Source organism: Ovis aries, chromosome 10 (genome assembly GCF_016772045.2).
Source record: "Ovis aries strain OAR_USU_Benz2616 breed Rambouillet chromosome 10, ARS-UI_Ramb_v3.0, whole genome shotgun sequence".
Taxonomy (NCBI): Eukaryota; Metazoa; Chordata; class Mammalia; order Artiodactyla; family Bovidae; genus Ovis; species Ovis aries.
In genome coordinates this window covers 30,809,759-30,833,274 of record NC_056063.1, presented here as the reverse complement: position 1 = coordinate 30,833,274, position 23,516 = coordinate 30,809,759, and the positions used below count along the sequence as shown (strand labels likewise).

Here is a 23,516-nt window from a genome sequence, read left to right as displayed (position 1 = left end):
GAAAGTAAAGAGGAACTAAAGAGCCTCTCGCTGAAAGTGAAAGAGGAGAGTGAAAAAATTGGCTCGAAACTCACCATTAAAAGCCTAAGATCATGGCATCCAGTCCCATTACTTCATGACAAAAGGGGGAAAAGTGGAAGCAGTAACAGATTTTATTTTCCTGGGCTCCAAAGTTCACTGTAGATGGTGACTGCAGCCATGAAATTAAAAGATGCTTGCTCCTTGGAAGAAAAGCTATCACAAACCTAGACAGCATATTAAAAAGCAGAGACATTACTTTGCTGGCAAAGGTCTGTATAGTCAAAGCTATGGTTTTTCCAGTAGTCATGTAAAGATGTGAGAGTTGAACCATAAAGAAGGCTGAACGCTGAAGAGTAGATGCTTTCATATTGTGGTGCTGGAGAAGACTCAAGCCCCTTAGACTGCGAGACCAAACCAGTCAATCCTAAAGGATATCAACCCTGAATATTCATTGGAAGAACTGATACAGAAGCTGAAGCTCCAATACTTCAACCACCTGATGTGAAGAGCTGACTCACTGGAAAAGACCCTGATGCTGGGAAAGATTAAGGGCAAGAGAAGGGGACAACAGAGGATGAGATGGTTCATTGGCATCACTGACTCAATGGATCCTGAGAGTAGAGGACAGAGAAGCCTGGCATGCTGTGGTCCATGTGGTCACAGAGAGGCAGGCACGACTCAGCAACTGAACAACAAAATGTGGATCTTAGTTCCATGACCAGATATCAAACCTGAGTCTTTTGCATTACAAGGCAGATTATTAACCACTGGACCATGTAAGTCCCCCAAATTCATGCTAATCCCACAACACAAGCCACTATTTTTTCCTATCATTAGAAACATAAGTACTACAAAAGAATATATCACTGTAGTCTGCCCAAAAGTCTCCTGGTTAAAAAAAAAAAGGCACTAGAGGAAAGGGACGTAGAACAGTGATCAATAACCTCAGAAAAATGGGTGAATGTTAACATTTATTTCAAGAATTGAGAACTTTTGCATTTAACACTGTTTGGAATATGGCAAAGGCCTAGGCTTTGGAAGTAAACTAATTTAGGTTCCATTCCTTCTTCTGCTTCTTAGGAGACAAATGACTAGAGCAAGTCACCCTATTAGCCTCATCTGCTGCTTCTGCAAAAAAAACGTGAACATGAAAGTCACTCAGTTGTGTCCGACTCTTTGCGACGCTGTGGACTATACAGTCCACAGGATTCTCCAGGCCAGAATACTGGAGTGGGAAGCCTTTCCCTTCTCCAGGGGATCTTCCTAACCCAGGGATTGAACCCAGGTCTCCCAAATTGCAGGTGGATTCTTTACCAGCTGAGCCACAAGGGAAGCCCAAGAGTACTGGAGTGGGTAGCCTATCCCTTCTCCAGCAGATCTTTCCAACCCAGGAATCGAACCGGGGACTCCTGCATTGAAGGTGGATTCTTTACCAACTGAGCTATCAGGGAAGCCCTCTGCAAAAAAAAAAAAGGATAATAGTAAATACATCTTAAAACTAATGTGTGGACTTAATAAAGCAATAAAGGAAAAGTTCTAGCGTGCAGCAAACATTACAAATGTCAGCGCCAGTTCCGTATGATGTCAATTCATCTGGTATTTCTTATTCTTAACTACCATCTACTTGGATGAACCATCTCTATCTGCACCACACTGCAGATGTTTGAAGCCCCTTCATAAATGTGCTTGCTGTCTGGCATGCTTTCTTTATATCTTACCTGCAGCATTTATCAAAATGAGAAATAGACAGCTGTCCTATTTCCCAATTCAGAATGTGATCCTGAACACACATCTTAAACTCTCCGTGGGCTCCGTTCCTTCACCTATAACAGGAAGGGCCTGGACTAGATCATTTGCTCCCCATTTCAGGTCTCAATGCCTGAGGCTACTGCTGAGCCTCTCAACAACTCACAGGAAAGGTGCTAAGAAGATCTTAGAAAATCAGAAATCGGGGAAGAGCTGGCCGTGACTTTTCAGATCACAAAGAGGATGAGACGTGGGCACCGAATACACGTGTTCTCAACTCCCTTTCTCACCTGGCTGGAGAAGCAAGACTGGCTGGGAATCGGAGGGGGAGGAGTCGCTGGTGAATCCCGGCCTCTGCTGGGCCGGGAGCAGCTGACCACGGTGACACCCAGGCAGGCAGGGAGGAGAGCTCGGGGTGCCAGTCTCCCAAGTCTGAACCTGGGTGGATGGGATCTGCCAGAGGAGACTCGAGCCCACCCTGCCTCTCTCCCCATCTGTTTGCAAGCAGCAGCTGCCCCTGGCCAGGCAAGGCTTCCCTCACTGTTTGCAACTGAAGTCCCGGCCCAGGCAAATCCCCAGCACGCGTGTCCTCTGCCGTGTAGCAGTCAGCACAGCACTGGACGGTGGGAGGCGGCACTGGCCATGGGCGCTGGAGAATGTGGAAGGGACTAAAGGGAAGAAGGCCCTAGCCACGCGTGTGTCCTCTTTTTGTCCTTAATTAATTTTGTACCTCATTCTTTTCCTTTATACCCTCTAAGAGATCAAATCCGCAACAGTCACAGCAAGGAAGAAAGGGGAGCCGCGGAATCAAGTTGTTGCTAGGTGCCTTCCAGCTATAAATATCATACAACATGACAAAATAATGATGCATAAATAACTGCTTCACACTTGGGTCTACCTGGAACACTCTGGGAACCAAAGATAAAGCTAAAAGGCCACAGATAGCCTAGAGAAACGACACAAACACTGAACGCTCAAGCAGCACACCTCCCCATCACTCCTCACCCCTAAATGGCTGTACTCCTAATTTACCCATAATTCTAACACGTCTAACAATGTATTTCTTTCCATTAGGTTCATTGAAAGACTGCAGGTCGGAAACTGGAAGAGAAATAAAGGTTGACAGCCTGATAACAAGAGAGTAAAAATGCTATGAAAGCAAATGCCACAACTCAAAGACCACGGAGTGACAGGCAGAAAAGCTTGCTCGCCCCTCCACTGGCTGCTGAGTGGGGGCACATCACAAGGAAAACTCTGAATCACAAAGAGAAGGTGATGTTCAAATTCTCTGTTCTACAAAGTCAGAGAACAAGTGTGACATCTTTTAGAAAGCTTTTAATAAAAGCCAATTAAAAATAGATAAGCATTATGAAAAGATGTTTGACCTTATGTCACTAGAGAATTCAAAATCGAAACAGCACTGAGAACCCAGGAGACCCCTGTTAGCATGGCACAACGAGAACCTCAACACCACCAAATGCCCATGAGGATGCCAAGCCACAGGGACCCTCACTCACGGCTGCTGGGGATGCGAGTGGTGCAGTCACCTGGAAAGGCAGCCTGGCGGTTTCTGACAAAACTGAACATAATTTAACCACACACTCCAGCAACTGTCCTCTCAAGTATGTACTCAAATGAGCTGAAAACTTACGTCCACACAAAACGCTGAGCAGAAATGCTGACAGCAGTTTTGTTCATGAATGTTGAAGGCTGGGAGCAACCAAGATGTCCTTTCAGTGGGTGATGGGTGACCAGACTGGCACATCCACGTAATGGAATATTATTCCCTGATGAAGAGAAATGAACCATCAGCCACAAAAAGCCGAGGAGGAATCTTAAATGCATACGGCTAAGCGAGAGAAGCCTGTCTCTGAAGCGGGCGCATGCTGTGCGGCTGCAGCTATGCGGCCTCCTGGGAAAGGCAAGCTGCGGACGCAGCAGAAAGACCACTGGCTGCAGGGGTGAAGAGAAGGGGTAAAGGTGAGGGTTTGGGGTCAGTGACACTATCCGTGTGACACTGTAATGGTGGGTTTACAACATGATGCTTTCGTCAAACCTGGTGAAGTGAAATGTAAACTGTGAACTTTAGTAATAATCAATATTGACCCAACTAAAACAAGTCAATCACACTGAAGTGAAGATACTGATAAAAGGGGAAATGGCGGGGTGAGGTGAGGATGGAAGAAGTGTATGAGAACTCTACTGACACACAAGCTTAATTTTTCTGTAAACATAAAACTGCTCAAAAAATAAAGCATGTGAATTTAAAAAAAAATAGTTTTGGAGGATTCATAAAATAAGACATAGACACCCAGAAAATTCACCTTATGGAACACCCACTTTGCAAAATGGTCCTACACAAGGAAGACAAATGTAGTTGTTAAAACAGAATCAACTGAAAAGCCATTCTTATCTTACCTGTATCAAGCCTGAAGTTATTAGCATAATGCATGGCAAACACAAAATAACGGGTTTACAATATGTGATTTTATCAGAACTAAAACTCTGGAAAAAGTCATCCCTTGTTGTGAGGGATTTGTTATTCCCACTGGTGGCAAAAAGTGGACTAGAGACTGTAGATCAAACACGAACCACAAAGAAAACACAGACAAGCCACACTCTAGAAATTTATTACCAAATTACACTCGAGGCACAGACACAGCTCAGCTCGTGAAACTAGCGACGTGGCCACACAAAATGTAAGGAAAAGCACATCTAATAAATACAATTTGGAAACATCTTTTTAAGTTAGGTTCAAAACACTGGGACACAGACACTGAAATGAAAATCTTAACAGAACACCAACGGTCACAGCGCAGAGTGACCTTACTGGACGCTGTGTCCACACAGCGTTAACCGAGGGCATCAGTTGCTGCTGTGTGAATGGACGTGTCACGTGCCCACCTCCGTGTGTCGTCACGAAGCACTCAGGTCCTTGTACAGGAAGGGTTAGGTCCTTGCCACAACAGTGTGTATTTATGAAGCTATTGAGAAAGTGCATTGTGTCTGAAACTTCTCCTTGAATGGAAGCACAGGTGGTGAAGCCGCCGTGACAGAGGTGGGAAGACTAATGTAGACATTCGCAGAGGCTTCACCTGGAGGGTGTGGCTTTGCCAGAGGAAGAACCACTAGCATCTTCAATTAAACTTTCAGTGTTAAAAAAAAAAAAAAAAAGGAGTGAGAGAGGAGAGAGAAGGAAGCAATTCAAGAAACAAATCTGCCTAGATGATGAACTGAATTTCAACATGGTTCAGTTCATTCCCACGTGAAACTAAGTTTGCTGAACTGAGGTAGACTCCGGAAATGACATGTGCAAAGACTCAGGTTTTCCACAGGGCAATATTTAGTCATTTTAGAGCTTGCAGAACAAAAGTGTGTTTTATAATTTTGAACATAAAATCAGAGTCCTTTCATAGGAGGAAAACCTCCATATTAATTCCCTATTTGTTATGCCAAATTTCCATAAACGTACAGAAACGTACACACTGCTGGTACAAAGCAGAATCTAGGTTACTTTTATATATATAAAATAAAATCAATCAAGAAATGAGAAAGGTAAAATAAAAAAACTAAATCTGATGACATTACCTTCATATTTTCCCTGTTTTTATTAACAAGTCAACTGAAAATTTAGAAATATCCCTAAAGTTAAAGAGTTATTCAAAGCAAAAAAAAAAACTAATAAAAATGCAAAGAATTATTGTCAATTTGTGAATGTTTAAAAACATAAGTGTTACTTAGGGGCTTTATTTTTTAAATATTCATATCGTTTCCACAAGAGAAAACAACATTAAAAGCAAATGTCCTAAAAAATTAAATAAATAAGTATAAAAAGCCTAATTTAAAAGTATAAATAAGTAAACACAGTAATTATAATATGGTTTTAGCTTTTTCTGAAAAAAAAGTTAGCAGCAATGAGACTAAAACATTTGGGGTTTAAATATCTGAATTCCTCCAATATGCCTTCCAACTGTAATTCCTAGCCTTTTCTATTGTGACAGGTTTTTAAATTCACATAAATAGTATGTACATCACAAAGTAAGTAGTATATATAGTATATAAACAAATCTATACAATCAAAACAGTTATGGAACAGAAGATACAAAACGAATGTTAAAAGAATGATTACCATTGCTTCCTTATGTGGTTTAAGTGGCCCTTTCTTGGAAAAGGCCAGCAATTACCCTTAGCATTCTATGCCTATCACACAGGAAATACCCTAAGGTGACTTACTAACTCGCAAGAGAAACGAAGTGTGGGAATCTATTATGCCAAGACTCAATGATCAAAACAACCCGGAAGGAGCCAAATCCCACAGGACAAGCAATGCCTGGCTCGTCCTTCACTGGACCTCAAAGTCCTTCGGGGTCAGGAGAGTAAAAACAGAGCAGTGTCAGCTGATCTATGATTCTCATCATGGATTCAGCAGCGTATACAGAAACCTCCCAGAAAGGAATTCAAACAAACTCAAGCTGTTCAAAACCTACAGCATCAATAATGTCATGTTTCAAAGAGTCAGCCTACACATAGCAAAGTGGAAAAGTGACAATTATATTGAAAATCTGGGCGGTGTATTTTTCCTGGTGTAGCAGCTATATGTTTGTTTACAGTAGATTCACCAGACACTTGCTCATTTTTTTGAATAATTAGTGATTTCAGCCTACTTTTTGACAGTCAAATATCACATCATAAAAAGTACAATCTCCAGAGCCCAAACAAAGCCCCCACAGGCAGCTGGAACATAGCATGCTACTTCTTCCAAGCTGTCCTGGCATTTCTGGAGGCAGAGGTCCAAGCCCAGCATGTATCTGGTCATTCTGGAATGCTGACGATGCTGCTCACTAGAAGCCAAAACCTGGGACGCCAACGTCTACTTTCTACTTGGATTTATAGAAGGTTTCAGCCATTTGTCTGGCACATTTCATGAATATTAATTTCCTTTTAAAAACGAAGGAATTATGCAAGCAAAATGTTTGCAGTAAACATGTAACAGGTTTACAGGTTCTCCATAATTACATGTGTACATGTTCACAATAAACATGTAGCTTGGGAAATGGCAAAAATGGTTCTTGTAAACAGCCAGGTCTATAATAGCTGTATTTTTCAAGCAAATGGATTCCAGTTCTAATTTTAAAGCAAATTTGAAGAGAGAAAAACTTTTATATATTATCTCTCCAAAGCACACGCAGGTTACGGTGCCTTTCATTTTCCTTAGCTAGAGCCAGGATCCTTTAAGGGGTTAAGACATACAAAGCTTTCACCATCCTCTGACAGAGAAACCAGGGAAGTGAAAAAGCACACACGACTGACAGAACACAGTGAAGACAAGCTCCCAGGAACTAATCAACTGACAGTTTTTTAAAAAACCACAATTACCATGTTATTATGCATGAAGAAGTCAGGAAAAATTGAAACAGAAACCAAGACAAATAACATAAAATCTAGAAATATGGTCTAACTAGTCAACTAACATATACAAAACTTTGGCAATCAAAACACTAAGGTTTTAATGATGACCCCTAGGACTTCATGAAAAAAAATAAGCTACTGGCTGGCAATAGTCTGCAAGATTATGTTAGTGGGATTATTTCTTCATTTTAAAAGTTCATGAATAAAAAGAATTAAGATGAACTAATTCAATTAAAATAAAATCATGATATCTCATGATTTTAACTCTTCTAATCTATGCCTCAGAGGAAAGGGGGAGGGTGATTTAGAGCATCAGATGAATACTGCAGGTCAGAGTCAGACTTATCTAAAAATTACATAGTTCTTAGTAGGGGAAAAGCTCCTAAGAAAGTTGCTAAGTTATCTTCAACTATCAAAAAAGCTATATTATTTTTAGCTAAACTATTAGCTACTGTCTAAAATTGAAAATTCAGGATACCATCCAATACAAACTTTTTTAAAGCTTGACTATCAAAGCATAGGTTGCCCAGTCAAAATAATGCAATTTTTTAAAATAACATTCGGCTACTCAAAACTAGATACACAGCCTCTCTTTTTCTGGCCTCCTTCTTGTCTAATTCCTGCTGAAGTGAATGAGCAAGGCTGATTCCTAACCTAACCTTAGTGTGCATACAGGCACTCAACCTAGACAAGGACTGGTTTCTAAATATTCAACTGAACATCATTCATTACGCATGATGCTGTTTTGTTAATAAACAAGCTGTCCAGAAAACCATAAAGAGTTTGCTTTGTTTTGCATTAGCCACAAGAGAGTGGACTTGTTTAGAATACCAAAGCATTTATTTAGAATACGAAAGGCAAATTCAGCAAAACACAATGTTAGAGCAAGGGTTGATCTGTTGAACTTATTGAAAGAAGAGTGAAAACAGACTCAGAAGTCTAGAACGAAGAGGAAGGTCTTATGCAAACATGATACTTTTCCTGCCCTTCCAATATGAAGTACTGCCAGCAAAAATACTCCAGACCAGAGGAGCCACCTGGCAAGATGATTCAAAACCCACAAAGCATGAAGCTATACACCCCCACAAAGCTCAATAAGTGATTAAATAGCTAGTAGAGGAAATGGTGAGGGAAGGGAAGGTAAACATTCAAACGGTGTAACGGCCTCTAACAGTAGTGGCTGAATGCTGAAGGTTTAACTAGCAGATTCATTATTTATTCCAAAACTATCACTCTTCACAACAAGGAACAGATCTGACACAAACCCAGTTTTGATGCTAAAAGTCAACAGAAACAGGTCCTTCATGCTCAGAGCAAAGAAGAGGGAAAAAAAAATGCAAAGTCAGAAACAGAGTTTCTTCTAGATGTTCTGCAAACAAGTTTCTATAACAGCACATGGGTCACTTTCTTCAGCCCTCCATACTCTGGTGCGGGTGTGCAATAGTAAAGCATGGATACGTGAATGTCAGGCTCTCTAAGTAGGCTTTTCTTATTTCTCAACTACATGTGTACTCTTTGTGGTTTTAAATTGTTTTCCTTTGAAAAGTTCTAAACCTGTTTAAAAAAAAAAATTGCTGGAATTTCTTAACATTTTATAGACAAAAATACCAGAAATGAAAGAGCTGACAAAAATTCAAGCAGATCCAAATTCTGCCATCCACTTTTCGTATTTCTCTAAGTCTGCTGCAGAGACAGACTTTGCGATTTTCCTAAGAGCGAGCTCAAAGTCTCCTCTGGTCACGGGCATCTGAAGCTCCTCTTTAGAGAGGGCACGGATCTCTTCTGGGCTGAGACCATTGATTCTCCGTCTCATGGCCATTAAGGATGCATCCCTAAAAACAGACCAGGATCATGAGAATTTACTGCTGTGAATGTTTCAGACACATCAATTATGATAAAGTTAACGGAATACATTCAAAAGATCATTTTTACATGTTTTTACAATGCCACTCAGAATTTTCCACTTCAGAGACATTCTGAGGGTTCAGGAAAGGTGAAGACAGGATGCTAAGGACTTAACCATAAAAGGGACTGCTGGTGAATCCTACAAGTCTAGGTTGGGCTCAGATGGTGCTGAATTTTCTTTTCCCTCACTTGCTCTTGACAGACAGCCCAAAACTCTAGGAAACTGAAGGGGAATTATGAAATACTGAATTGCAGACCTGGAAATAAATATAAGGCTAACGTTAGGATAACTTAAATCTTATGCCAGTTTGTCTATAATCTAAGCAGAGGAAGAAAAGTCAAGAACCTTTCTCCCTCGAGCATGAATATATGTACACACAGTAGATATGGAGTTCCCCACAGGGAGTATTTGTGGGCAAGTGAAGAAGTAAAATCTGGCTTCTCCAGATCCTATTTTCAACTCTATTTGATCACTTGTAAATAATTATGCAGGTTAAGCAGACAATGACTGCTCACAAGATAGCTAACAGGCAGCCAAGCCAATTAAAAGTTCACATTTTTATACATTTTACTATAGTAATAGTAGAAGCTATTATGAGCTTACTGAGTGCCACTAAACTTAGATGCACACAGAAAAGTAACCGTAGAAAAAATGAATAACATAGGTATCACAGTTTTTACTGATGTCAATTTAACTGCTGTCAGCAAAGTACTAAAAAAAATCCTCTTGAGTGATGTGAACTGTCTAAAAGTTATGTTACTAAACTGAAAGGGATATTTACATATATATATATTAAATTGATCACTTTTCTTCATCTGTGTGTAGTAAAATAATGCCAACTCAAACTAAATGATATTATTTTATGTTGATGTATCGAGGCTCCAATTTAGGGCTAAATAATCTCAGGTTGTCGAAGTTATTATTACCAAGTTAGGCAAAACAATTTCTTAAAAATCAAAGGCTATACAAGTTGAACATATTGTTATGTAACTATTCATCTAACAGTGACCAGTGAAGTTTCACAGAAAACACCAATACAAAAAGGTCACAGATCATTAAAGAAAAAAAATACCTGCAAACGTTAGTTATATCAGCACCAGAGTACCCCTCAATCTTCTCTGCTATATCTTCCAGTTGAATATCTGGATCCAGCTCAACTTCACGAAGATTGATTTTCAGAAGCTCAGTTCTTCCTTTTGCTGTTAAAAGATTTGTTTGCTATTGTTAGATATTTTACTTTACAAACCATTTTGTTACGAAATCATCTACTAACATTCAGGAAAAGAAGCAGAGTCTAATGTAAAGAAGAGGAAATAACTCTGAGTCCACAGATAATTACTGAATTACCCCATGACTCGTGGAATCATATAACTTCCTGTGGGCCTTAGCTGCAATGACTAATAACTGAAACAAACCTCGGAGTTTTCCTAAAAGATTGTGAAGACACTTGCCATGAGAACAAAGGGTCTGAGATCCTTTATGAAAAATAAAAAACATTAGCATTCTAGCACCAGAAATGCTTTTGTAAAAACAAAAATTTATTTAGCCTAGTTTTATGAAATTAGAGTGCATGGAGTATAATTCCTGAGTTACTCTGCTCATCTTCTAGTATGACACAGGAAAAGCTTTCTAGAACTCTAATCGGTATTTTTTTTTTAATCTAGTTTTATTTTCCTAGAAATCAGCAATTGGCACGAAACGCTTATTAATATATATTTTTTTAATGGAGAGCCAGCTCACAGACATTCGTTGTTCCAATGTGACTGAAAATGTGTATGAAGTAAGCCGAAACAAACTACAGACTTTTTAATATAACCAATCTTGCTGTTTTACCACCAGTTTTTGTGGCAAATCTGCTTAATATAGTACACTAAAATGATGCAAAATTAGTTCAGATGTGCCTCTCTATTATCTTCTAATAGGCAAAATGAAATTTAGTTCTCTCAATTTTTATTTTGAAAATTTAAAATTTTCAAGTAAAAACAGAATCAGTGAACGCCATCTACCTTTCTTTAGATCCCCCAGTTGTCACCCAGTTATCACCCCCTTGCCTTCTCCTTGAATCCCCTACCTTATCAGCTGTGAGGAGCTAGAGGCATCACAACACTGTGCCTTAAATTACTCAGCAGTGTCTCCTAGGAACAAAGGTATCCATACAACCATCTCACTAAGCAGGAAATTTAACACTGGCACGTGAGGATTATCTAATACACAATCCAGACTGAAATGTCCACATTTGTCCCAGGCTTTCATTCCTTTCTTAAAGACCTAAATTACAGATGGCATTAAGTTATTGTCTCCTTAGTTTTCTTCAGTCTAAAACAGTTCCCCAGTGTTGTTCTGTTTGTGATGTCTTTCACGACACTGACAATTCTCCCGCAGATGATCTTACAGAGTTAAGGCATTCAAATAAAACATTCCATCAGGTACATTTGAACCTGACAGGCAGATAGATATGAAAATGTTAATGGAAAGAAACAAGAATAACCAAGACACTCTGGAAGAAAAAAGGCAAGGTGGGAGGAACTGCTCTACTACAGAGGAATAAGATTCAAATCTCTGTAACACTCCTGCAGAGGCAGACGAGCAGATTCAGGATAGAGACCAGGAAGCCCAGAAGCAGAGCAGGGCATACAGTGTGGACACCTGATTCAGGCAGTGGGAGAAAAAGGAGTCTTCTCAATAAATGACACCAGAAATGACTATTCACAGAAGGAAAAAATGAAATTGGGTCATACCTCACCATACATAAAAATCAGTGCCAGATGTATTACTGATCTAAATATAAGATGCAAATTCATAAGCATTTCAGAAGATAAAGCAGGAATCTATCCTAATGACCTCAGAGTAAGTATTCATAAGACATAAAAGAAATCGATTACAAACAAAAAGACTAATAAACTGACCATATTAAAATCAGGAACTCCTGTTTATCAAAAGACATGGCTTATAAACTCGGTGAAAACACACAATCTACAGAGTTTGAGAAATACTTACAACAGACTAAACAAAAAACTTACATCTAAAATAGTTAAAGAATTCCTACAAATCAGTAATAAAAAGTCGGACCACCTAATAGAAAAATGGGCAAAAAACTTGAACACATGTATCACAAAATCCAAATGGCCAATCAATAAAGGAAAAGATGTTCAAGTTCCTTAACAGTAAAGGAAAGACAAAGTAAACCACAATAAGCACTGGTACACATTTAGAAGTCTGACAAGACTAGGCAATGGAGAAATGTACACTATGGGAGCTCTCACATGCTGCTGGGAGGAGCGTACATAGAGCAACCACTTTGGAAGACAGACTGGATTTATCTGTCTGATGTTTCATCTATGTTACACGACCCAGCAATTCGCTCCTAGGATGGAATGCTCCATCATGGCATAAGGAAACTTAGGCACTGGCACCACTACAGCATACAGAAGAACGTTCAGAGCAGCACAGCAGCCTAAACCTGGAAATAAGCATTAACATCCATCAAATACCATGATGGGGAATTGTGGTATGACCACATAATGGATATTATGGGCTGAGCTGTGTCCCCGCTAAACTCTTAGGTTGAAACTCTAGGCTCCAATGCAGTTGGTAGCACTCCACACGCAGCAGGTGGATGTTAGTGAATGAACACCACTTTGCTCTTTTAGTCCCAGTACTAGAACATCACTATGTTTGTAAACCAGAATGTTTTACTGTGGCCTGAGCTAAGAACTTAAAACACTGAGTTTAACCTAACGTGTTCTTCCACAGAAATAAAACTCCCAACAGCCAACTTCAAGGAACTCTGGGGCCTAAGCCTGCTCCTACGTGAGGGCCTGAAGCTCAGCAGGCAGCATGCTCCTCTCCCCCAGCGACCATGGCGCGGGGAAAGTGACTTCTGACACTGGTTCTATCCGTGATTTGTTAGAAGAGTCTAAGTAGGACTTATCATCTCTATAAAACCCAATTTATGATACTTAATAACACTGTAAAAGGATTTAATGAGGGGTTAATGTGGTAACAGTAGTATAAAGAACTGTCAACGCTACATGACCAAGTTAGTACACATTTGAAATTTAAATAAACACTGTCAGATGGATCACACACTTGTAGTAACAATTCTTCTCGAGTATCCGAGGCCGTCCAGCAGGGCGGGTAACCAGCATGTGCTCCAGGGCCAGGCACACATCCAGCTCTGCTGCCCTGGGAGGACACCTAACCCTCAGGGCTTCAGGCGCTGACGAGGAAAGGTGAGAAGAGAAGCGACCTCACAAGCCTCGCGCCATGAGCTAATACCTGAAAAACGCAGCTCACAGACAGCACGCAGCAAGTGGTCATTGTCCCACCACCCCCAGCCAATCAACAAACAGGACTAGAGGGAGACAAAGAAAGCCAGAGCCCTTCTATTAAGGACCAACTGGGAGACGGACAACACAGAGGAAATGGCCGAGGGAGTGGAGCCCACCAGGGGGAGGGGCCAGGGCAAAGAAGACCTCAAAGAACTGGTGTGTTTGCATTGACTCAGAAAAACCAATAAAGTTTAAATAGAAAGGAAGAGAGAAAACATCCTGGGAAATGAGAGCACTGTAAACCATGACATGAAGGTAGGAAGAAGCACGTGTGGAAAAAAATGTAAGTAGAAAAGTGCAACAGAATACTAAGAAATGCAAACAGACACGAAAAAGAAAGACAGGTATTGAGAAGAGAGCTTAAAAGAAGTGCTCTAACCCTGATGTGACAGGAAATCCGAATCATTTGGAGTCTAAGAGACTCTGATGCCCTGGTGGTTTAGGGTGGTGAGTCTAAAAGCAAAGCACAACTAAATGAAGGTGCTGGAGAAAGGCGGTTGTCAGGCCGGCAGGAGTTGCTGCCGGCATTCAAATGCATCAAGTATTCAGTGAGTGGCCAAGCTCCACCCAAGCCTGTGACCTGACTTCCTCCTTCTGTTGGCCACGCCAGACTGTAGTCACCAAGATGGTGTGACAGCCTCTCACCCACATGCACTTCTACAATGTGGTGTCCATCCCCACCCACTGGTGGTCTCATTCCCCTCCACTTGAAAATGGGTGGGCTTGTAAACGCTTCTACCCAGGGTACCAAGAGGTGACACTACCTGACCTCCACGGCCAGCTCAAAAAAAACTGCACTGTCTACCTTTTCCAGTGGAATAATCACACCTGGGGCCCTGAGCTACCCTGTATGAAATGTGATCAGCTGAGGCCACCATGCCTGAACAAGCCCAGGCCACGTGGAATAACCCCGAGTAACACACAGAAGTGCTCCACCTGAGGCTCCAGGCCTCCGCCCCAGGTGGAGACATTCCAGATAAGTCAGGCTCCAACATGGAGTCACCTCCTCTGCTGACCTTCCAGCTGTGACCCCAGACATGAGGGGACACATACACAGCATCCCTGCGGTGCCCTATCCAAATTCCTGATCCACACACTGTGAGCAAAACAAGACTGTTTGCAATGGCAAGAGTAACCCATCCACTGCCTTTCCTTGCCATCAAGTTCTAATTGCCTCTCAATCTTAAAGAAATCTGCATATTTCTTTATGTAAATTACATAACTTACAATATGCCTTTTTGGGTGGCTTTTCTTGTTTTATCTATTTTCATTCCTGTACTTCTTGCCTTTTCCAACTAAAAACGTCTTTTCATGTCATAGATTTTGTTCATAAAATGTCCTTCAATTTTTTTAACTTTCTAAATCTACTTTTCTTTCCATTCCTTTTACTCTAGATTTCTGAACCGATCTTTCAGGCCTGTTGTCTTCCCACATTTCTTTATGGTTCTGTCTCTTCCACGCCCTTTACCCATCAGATTCCACACCCTTCTATCCCACCAGATTATCCCACAATAGCTGTCTACTCATTTTCAAGCAGCCATGCCTCTGTTCCCATCCTTCTCTATGGAAATTCAGTGAAAAATGCAACTTCCTCTCCCCTCAGGCACCTCGGTCAGAATTTACCATTCTTCATTTCCACCCCAAAAGACTGTGCAACCCCAGTATCACGAGCTCCCTGGTTTCACTGCAGTTAAACTGGGTAGGTGTATGGCTCCCTTCCAACCATACAGGAACACTCTGAGGACAAGGGTCACACATCTTTATACTGACACAATACCTAGTAATCCCTAATAATAAATGTCCTTCAAATAGCAAAGAGCTAAACAAACACCTGTGAAATTAATTAACACGGATGGAAGAAGTCAGAAATAGTGGAGTTCTGATTATGAGTCTTCGTTTGGGAGCCTTGAGGAGAAAGCAATTTCTCCAGTCCTATAGTCACGAGGTACACATGTTCAGACTAGTAGTGAGCAAAGAGAAGCACCTACAAGCCATTACCCACGATGGACATAACCTTTTCATACAGGAAAATAAGGTTAGGAAAAAAAATCTCAACAGTCAACCAGCTCTAAGTTCTCCAATATTTCAAAGAAAGCTGAATCTATGCCTTTGTACCATCAACTCATATCTTTCCCCACAAGCTAAGCTTTCCTCAGCAGTTTATAAAATTTCTGTCACCAATTATCTTTCTAACTATATATTTTCTCTCACACAGGAGTACTAGGTAAGTACATCGAGGAGCTCAGACAGCAGAGAGCACAATATAAGCACACAAATACCAGCTATTACACCTGTGTCTGGGACCTCGGGAACACTGGTCAGCTGTGAAGTGGGATCAACACTCCCTACCTAACAGGGTTGTATTAGTGTTAAATAAAATAACGCATGTTCCATGGGGGAAAAAAACACCACCACCCTGAATGTAAGAAACTTCACTGTAGCCTCTGTCTCCAAAATAGCAAATTGGTTATTTATAAACTTCTATAAGCAGAATGCCAAAAGAATGAGGACTTAGAGAAACAGAGAAAGGTAACACGGAGTAAAAGAAAGATCAAAATAGAAGAAAAGGAAGGCATCATACCTGTTGGCAGAGGTATATATATTCTTTTTTCTAATCTCCTCCGCAATGCTTCATCAATGTCCCATGGGAAATTAGTGGCAGCCAATACCATGACCATTTTGGAAGGATCATCATTCTCCAAAGCCCCTCCGACTCCTTTGGACAACAAGGGTAAAGAAGAGCATTTTTCTTACAGTCCCTTATTCTTCCATTCAACCAATACTTCTAAGCATCAGCTATAGCTTTGGTGGGAGGCTCAGTGACAAACATGATGTGGTCCTTCTCACCTGTGTGGTGTCAGAAACCAGACAGATCCACAGAGAAGACAAAGAGGTAGAAGAATTCCCATAGTCTATCGCAGAAGTCTAATCTGATAAGAAAACCTAATTTTTTTCTGTAATCTTTTTTGTGTGTTTTTCCTCTGCAAAGAGGAGGCAAGGGAGATTATGCTGTTTTACCACTTTATTTTTTTTAAATCATGAATTTTTTAGTTATTACTGTTTTTCTCAAAAAGGAGAACAGAATAGGGTTCACATTTATTTAATACTAGCACGCAATCATAATTTTGAGAGACATTATACTGCAATAATTTTGGCCTTCTAATATATAAGTGACTGAGAAAAAATAAGAAATTTAAGAATGACTGTAATAATCAATTGTTACTGAAAATAACCATTTCTTTTTACACAAAACCAAATATATGTGCACAGGGTCTATCTTCTCAGAATTAAAATTTTAGAACAAAAAACGAGGTTTACAGAATGGAAACTCTGGAAAATAAATAATAAACAAAAAAAATTATCAAAAACTCACAAACTTTATTGATATGAATTTTGAGTCTGATATAACAAAGTAGTAGATTAAAAAACGCATGTAAGAATTAAAGATATTAAAATTTTAAAAATAAAAATAAATAAATATTATACCAAAAAATAAAATAAAATAAAAAATAAAGTTACTGAACAGCTGGTTTATGCAAAAAAAAAAAAAACTTAATTCAATGGTATTTCCTTAATAAATTACTAAACTCTTATTTCAATCATTATTATAAAGAGTTAAGCTGTCCAACTAATGGTCACAAATACCCAGCAATAAAATTCAGCTACCAAATTTGTATTTGGTGATGTTTTTAAATGTTTTGCGTGTTTTGCTCCATATCCCTCCTTGCAAAAAAGTACAACACAGACATTCCTTTCTTTTATACTTCAACAGACACAAAAATGGTAAACTCACTGAGGGAAGGGTCTCCTAGTACTGAATCATTTTATACCTCTTACAGTGCCTGGCAATCAGAGTCACATATCTCTAAACAGTAGCTCTGGGCCCATTACTCTCTTCCTCCAATTGCTCCCCAAAGCCTTTCCTTCTTAATCTGAATAACTTCTGCCAATACTTCAAAGCCCCTTGGCTATTCCCTTCTGTGACTCCCTTCGTCCGGGTGGTACCCCTCCTACTGTGTTTTCACTACACTCAGAGTTTAGTTCTACTACAGTACTAGCGATACATTATAATTATCTATGAAGTGCCTGCTTCTCAGCTATAACAGTGGTTCTCAAACTTTTTGGCCCCAGAATCCTTTACACCTTTGAAGATTACTGAGCTCCAAAGAGTTTTTGTGTGCGTGGAGTATATCAATCAATATTCAACACTTATTATTAAAAACTAATACTGAGACTTAAAAAATATGAATTCATTTTAACAATAAAAATACATTATTTATTAACATAACACATTTTATGAAAAATAACTTTTTTAAAACCAAAAAAAATTAGTAAGAAGGCTGGCTTTTTTTTTTTTTTTTTTGCATTTCTGCAAATCTCTAATGTATGACTTAACAGAGAAGAGGTGGATTCTCATATCTGCTTCAGCCTTTCACCTACTGTGATATTCTACATGTCTTATACCCTCTGAAAGTCTCCACTGTTTAACTTACAGAAGAATGAGAGTGAAAAAAGTAAGTAACATCTTGATATTACTATGAAAATAGTTCAGCATTTGCACACCTTTTAGGAGTTTTAAAGACCTCTGGGACCCTGGACCACATCTCTGAACAGTAAGCCCCTTGAAGGCCATGACATTCCTTTTCTTTGTAACCTCAGAACCTGAAACAGCACAAGTATGCAGCAGATGCCTCCTGAGTGCATGAAGAAACGAACAATTGGGTGGATGAACAAATAAACTCCAGCGGTCTTCTGGTCCATTCACTGAGAATTTCCAAAAGATCAATCTAGACAAAATTCAAAAAGGAACTAGAATAGTTTTGAGGCATTAATTAAGTATTAATTACCATCCATCTGAATGAGCAGCTCAGACTTGACTCTGCGACTTGCCTCATGTTCATCAGAGGTTCCTCTTCGACTGCAGATAGAATCTATCTCATCGATGAAGATTGTGGTCGGGGCATAAAACCTAGCCTTTGTGAAAATATTTGAAAGATCATTTAATGATCTCATAAAATTAACTGAATTTCTAAAATGCCATTTTCCTCCATCTAAAACAACAGTAAAAAAGAGCAGAAATTTCTCACTGCTTTAATGCCACTCTTTGGTTACTGATATGTTAATCATATCAAAAAAAGGAAAATCCTAAAAATAAAAGATAAGTTATACGGTTGGTAAAGTCAGGTGACAGACACACGAGGATTCATGGTCCTATCTCTCTACTTCTGTGTTTGAAAATTTCCATAATACAAAACGCTCCTAAAGATAAATCAACAATGTATCCTCAAATATACATTTCTAAGTAACTATTGCAAATGTTTATGAAAAAGGAACAAACTTTAATGACAGATCAATTCCTAATTGGTTTTCAAAATATATATTAAAATATACTTCTGCTTAATCAGCTCATTAGAGAACCAGAAATATCCTGCAAACTACATACATTTCCCAAGTCTCTTCTACCCTGCCTGGATGGGATGCCACAGAGCTTCAACCTCAGGGAGGAATGCAAGCTGAAGACACATGAGCCAGTCCACAAAACTCACCACCCCATGTCTTACCAGTGTCGAGAACTCTGAAACGACGACACTTGACCTTTTTTAAAAAGACACCTAGGTGAATGGATCTAGGTAACAGGGATACCATGTGCCTATACAAACAGGACCCTGAAATCCAAACACATCATCACTCACCATTTCAAACAACAGACGAACCAGCTTCTCAGACTCGCCTCTATATTTCGACGTCAGCGTGGAGGAGGAGACGTTGAAGAAGGTCGTGCCGCACTCAGTGGCCACAGCTTTAGCCAGCATGGTCTTCCCAGTGCCCGGGGGCCCAACCATCAGCACTCCCTGGAATTCCAAAGGATGTACTAAGTGATTTATCCGATTGAAATACTTTCTTATAAAATATCATCAGCTAATAATGTACATGAAACTTTTCCCATAAAAAGAGAAGTTCAACTGTCACTGTAAAATCATGGTGCATTTGACATGTTTCATTTTATAGACAGAAAAAACTGAAATGATGAATCGCTTCACAGAATGTCTCAAAGGTATCAGAGGTACTCAGAGCTGGGCTAACAATGGGCTCAGACAACAAGGAATTGCCTGGGACATCTGGAGAGGCCCTGGCAGAAGACAAACATGGATGGTCTTGGGCACAGCTTAGGACTAACTGCTCTGTTTAAGCAAGGAAAACAGATGACATTTTCTACCACATGGAGCAGAAGTATATATCCTCTGCCCTCCTTACGCACAAAACCTATCTTCCACAACACACAATATATACTTTCAGTCAGAAATATAGATTCATTTATCAGCTTATAAGGTAGCTAAAATCTAGTGGTGATTTAAACAATCAAATTAGCCAGCACTTTAACTGTGCTGGACAGTTAATAGTTTATATAAAACACTGTTAGTAATGAAAAAGCCAAATATAACATAGACTAAAATCTAAATATTAGTTATTTCTCACCTTTGAGGGCAATTAAACAAATATTCTATAAAAATAAATCAAGGAATACAAATTATCCAAGAACACTAATCTTCAGACTGGAAGATTTTTAAATACTTACCATTTTCTTCTAACACTTTCAATGAGAGTTCAGATATATACTTAACACTACATTTTTTTGGCATAATAGTTGGTGATCTTAAGATGAATTCTGAGCCATTTGGAGGAGTTAAACTTTGAAAACTATGTGCATAGCAAAGTTTCATAAATTCTAAATTCAGAAACTGTCCAAACCTGCTTCTAGCTATGGAATTTTGATACCCAGGACAACAAGGGATCAGTAGGATTGAAAACACTAGCTTTATAAAAAAATTTTTTTTGCTTTGCAAGAAACCTTTAACTATATGTGAGACTAATATTTCAAAAACTATAAAGACAACTAATGGTACAGGCACAGCTACAAAAAAGGCTCTGTTTCTCTTTCCACTGTCCTCTTAATGCCCTCTCAGTTCTCATAATGTCACTAACACGGCCACAACCAGATGATCTCCAGCGGCAGCATCTGTGCAGACACAGCTCACAGATACAGGACAGCATTCAAACACGTCACCTCCTCGTGACGCTACTCCGTCAACTGCCTCCTCTCTTTCCTGTATCTCCTCTCCTGTTTATTTGAAAAATGAAAGCCTTCACTTGACCCTACAGATCCTCTAATGACTATCTGCCTCTCCCTTTCCCTTCCTGGCCAAGCTTCTTAAAGCAATGTTTTACGCTTATTGTTTCTTCATGAGCTACAATCTGACTTCTGCCTCCACTGCTTCACTAAAGATACCTCTCTGACTAACCCAATGGCCACTGTTTAACTCACAGCTTCTCTTCTCCCTCTGACCTTTGATGCCAATACCCGTTCATTCCCTTCTCCCTGAAACTATTCCTTCCCAGGCTGGTTCTAGGACACAGGACTTGTCATGCTAGGGAGGATACACCTACCATTCCAGGTGTTTTAAAACCCCTTTAAATACCTATTTTATGAAGGCCTTATTATTTCTTTTAAACATTGTTTTTAAAGTTATTATAAAGGGGGAAATTTATGGTACTATGTTCCCTAAATTAGTAATATCTGTAACAAATAGACATCTATATCTAAAACAAATAGATAGATGTCTATAACAAATAGATATTACAAGCACAAGCTGGAATCAAGATTGCCAGGAGAAATATCAATAACCTTGGATATGCAGATGACACCACCCTATGGCAGAAAGTGAAAAAGAACTAAACAGCCTCTTGAGGAGAGTGAAAGAGGAGAGTGAAAAAGTTGGCTTAAAGCTCAACATTCAGAAAACTAAGATCATGGCATTCGGTTCCATCACTTCATGGCAAATAGATGGGGAAACAGTGGCTGACTTTATTTTTTTGAGCTCCAAAATCACTGCAGATGGTGATTGCAGCCATGAAATTAAAAGACGCTTTACTCCCTAGAAGGAAAATTATGACCAAGCTAGACAGCATATTAAAAACACAGACATTACTTTGCCAAGAAAGGTCTGTCTAGTCAAAGCTCTGGGATTTCCAGTAGTATGGATGTGAGAGTTGAACTATAAAGAAAGCTAAGCGCCGAAGAATTGATGCTTTTGAACTGTGGTGCTGGAGAAGACTCTTGAAAGTCCCTTGGACTGCAAGGAGATCCAACCAGTCTATCCTAAAGGAGATCAGTCCTGAATATTCATTGGAAGGACTGATGCTGAAGCTGAAACTCCAATACTTTGGCCACCTGATGCAAAAAGCTGACTCACCGGAAAAGACCCTGATGCTGGGAAAGACTAAAGGCAGGAGGAGAGGGGGACGACCGAGGATGAGATGGTTGGATGGCATCACCGACTCAATGGACATGAGCTTGAGTAAACTCCGGGAGCTGGCAATGGAGACGGAGGCCTGGTGTGCTGCAATCCATGGGGTTGCAAGGAGTCGGACACGACTGAGCAACTGAACTAAACTGAAAACAAACAGTCTATAGAAGCTTTTAAGTTGTGAGAGGCAATCAAAATACCATGATATAAACACACAATTTCTCCTCCTTTCTCCTTTTGGGCACAAACAAGGAGGAGGTATTGAGAACATAAAAGCCCTTCCAGCTAATCTAGAAGGGGCAAAGTAAGACCACGCTTTTATTTCATTCTGCCAGTCAGAGCAAAGCAAGACTCTGCCTATGGCTAAGACCAAAAACAGTTCCAGCAGCAGCTGTTGGAAGGGCTTTTTTAAAACACTGGAATGAAAGCACTGAACTTAGGAGGCACGAGTCCTGGGCAGGCTTTAGACTATAAAGCACAGGGCAAGCTAGAAAGATCTAAACATCCTCATTACCTCTCAGAATTTATACCTGGCCTAGATGAAGTGATCAAAATAATTAATTACTGAGAAAACAGATCAGCTTTTAAAAAGATATTTATTTGATGAAACACTTATTCTATGACTATGTACTACTACTATTTAATTTGCTTGCTAACTTTCCATTACAGAAACAGACACCTGGAAAATTCTCAAAACTTGTCTCCAGCTCAGCACCCCTGAGGAAAGTGACTTTAAAGATGATAGCATCAACACTCCCAACCCCTCTTCTGCCAGGCACAGGCAGCATCTCAACCACAAATCCTTATCCAGGTGCCTGAGGTGTACACCAGCCTCCCTCAACCTTTACAGACCATGTTAATAAATGCATAAGGAAACTACAACGCTGGCTTTCTTTATCCTGCAAGCTGCAGTTTATGCCTATATTATTTTAATAAATTCTCACCTTCCACGGCCTTCTAATCCCTTTGAAAAAATCAGGCATCCACATGGGAAGGACGACAGCTTCCCTCAGCAACTTCTTAGCTTCTTCCAGATCTGCTATGTCATCCCTTTGGAAGAACAGCCATGTTTAATGCTTATTCGGGGTCACCTTTGATTTATGGTCAAAAGCAGCTCTTTGAATTGTTTTTCACTTAGGAAATTATTCTTATAGGAAGAACAGTATTCTAATTTTTTACTGTCTAAAATCATCAGTGAAAACATACTACAGTTATAAATCAGGACATTATTCAATTAACAACCTTTGTTGGTTACGTCAACATCGAATTAACATGAAAATGTCTTGGCTGTATTCTGAAAGAACAATTGTTCTGCCAAGTCTACACACTCATATTATGGGTGAAGTCATAATCAGGAGGTGAATGGATAGCAAGACAAGACACACCAAGCCAAACTACAGCCTTCTCCGCAGCTGTGATTCAAGAATATAACAGACTCACCAGTGAACACTTGGGTTCCTGGAGACGATGTCTCTCTCAAGGGCTTCTACCAGGTCCTTATCATATGCGGCACCATCAAATTTTGGAATTTCACCATCACTTGTACCATCTTGCATATTTTTCCTTCCCTGGGGACAGGTGTAAAAAAAACATCAATAACAAGATAGTTTTAATTAACATCATTAAACTTTCAAAATACTGCAGTGGAACTATTTTAAATGGCTTATTTTTTTTTTAAATAGTGTTTTCTAATTACCCCCAAGGCCATCCTCCCCATTTTAATTCATCAGCAATAGATGAACTGGCCAACCTTAGAAGATACTTCAAATTTACATCCTTGAGGGGACAGGTGCACAT

General features: G+C 39.7%; 1 protein-coding gene across 21 annotated transcripts in view; it reads right to left on the bottom strand.

Moving 5' to 3' along the window:
* Positions 1-975: 975 nt before the first annotated feature.
* The window catches only part of KATNAL1 (katanin catalytic subunit A1 like 1), a 57,451-nt gene continuing 34,910 nt past the window's right edge, over positions 976-23,516 (bottom strand). For 17 of the 21 annotated variants that reach the window (XM_060394069.1, XM_015098149.3, XM_012184638.4 and 14 more), the window contains 7 exons: positions 23,160-23,287; positions 22,664-22,769; positions 19,107-19,265; positions 18,261-18,387; positions 15,995-16,129; positions 10,155-10,281; positions 4,382-9,008 (listed from right to left, as the gene is read on the bottom strand). In XM_060394069.1, coding sequence (XP_060250052.1) covers positions 8,810-9,008; positions 10,155-10,281; positions 15,995-16,129; positions 18,261-18,387; positions 19,107-19,265; positions 22,664-22,769; positions 23,160-23,287 — 981 coding nt within the window. In that variant the 3' untranslated portion in view covers positions 4,382-8,809. Of the gene's footprint in view, positions 1,479-3,418; positions 3,555-4,381; positions 9,009-10,154; positions 10,282-15,994; positions 16,130-18,260; positions 18,388-19,106; positions 19,266-22,663; positions 22,770-23,159; positions 23,288-23,516 lie in introns of those variants that run through there. The other 4 variants (XR_006060970.2, XR_009595126.1, XM_060394070.1 and 1 more) reach the window with 3 other exon arrangements.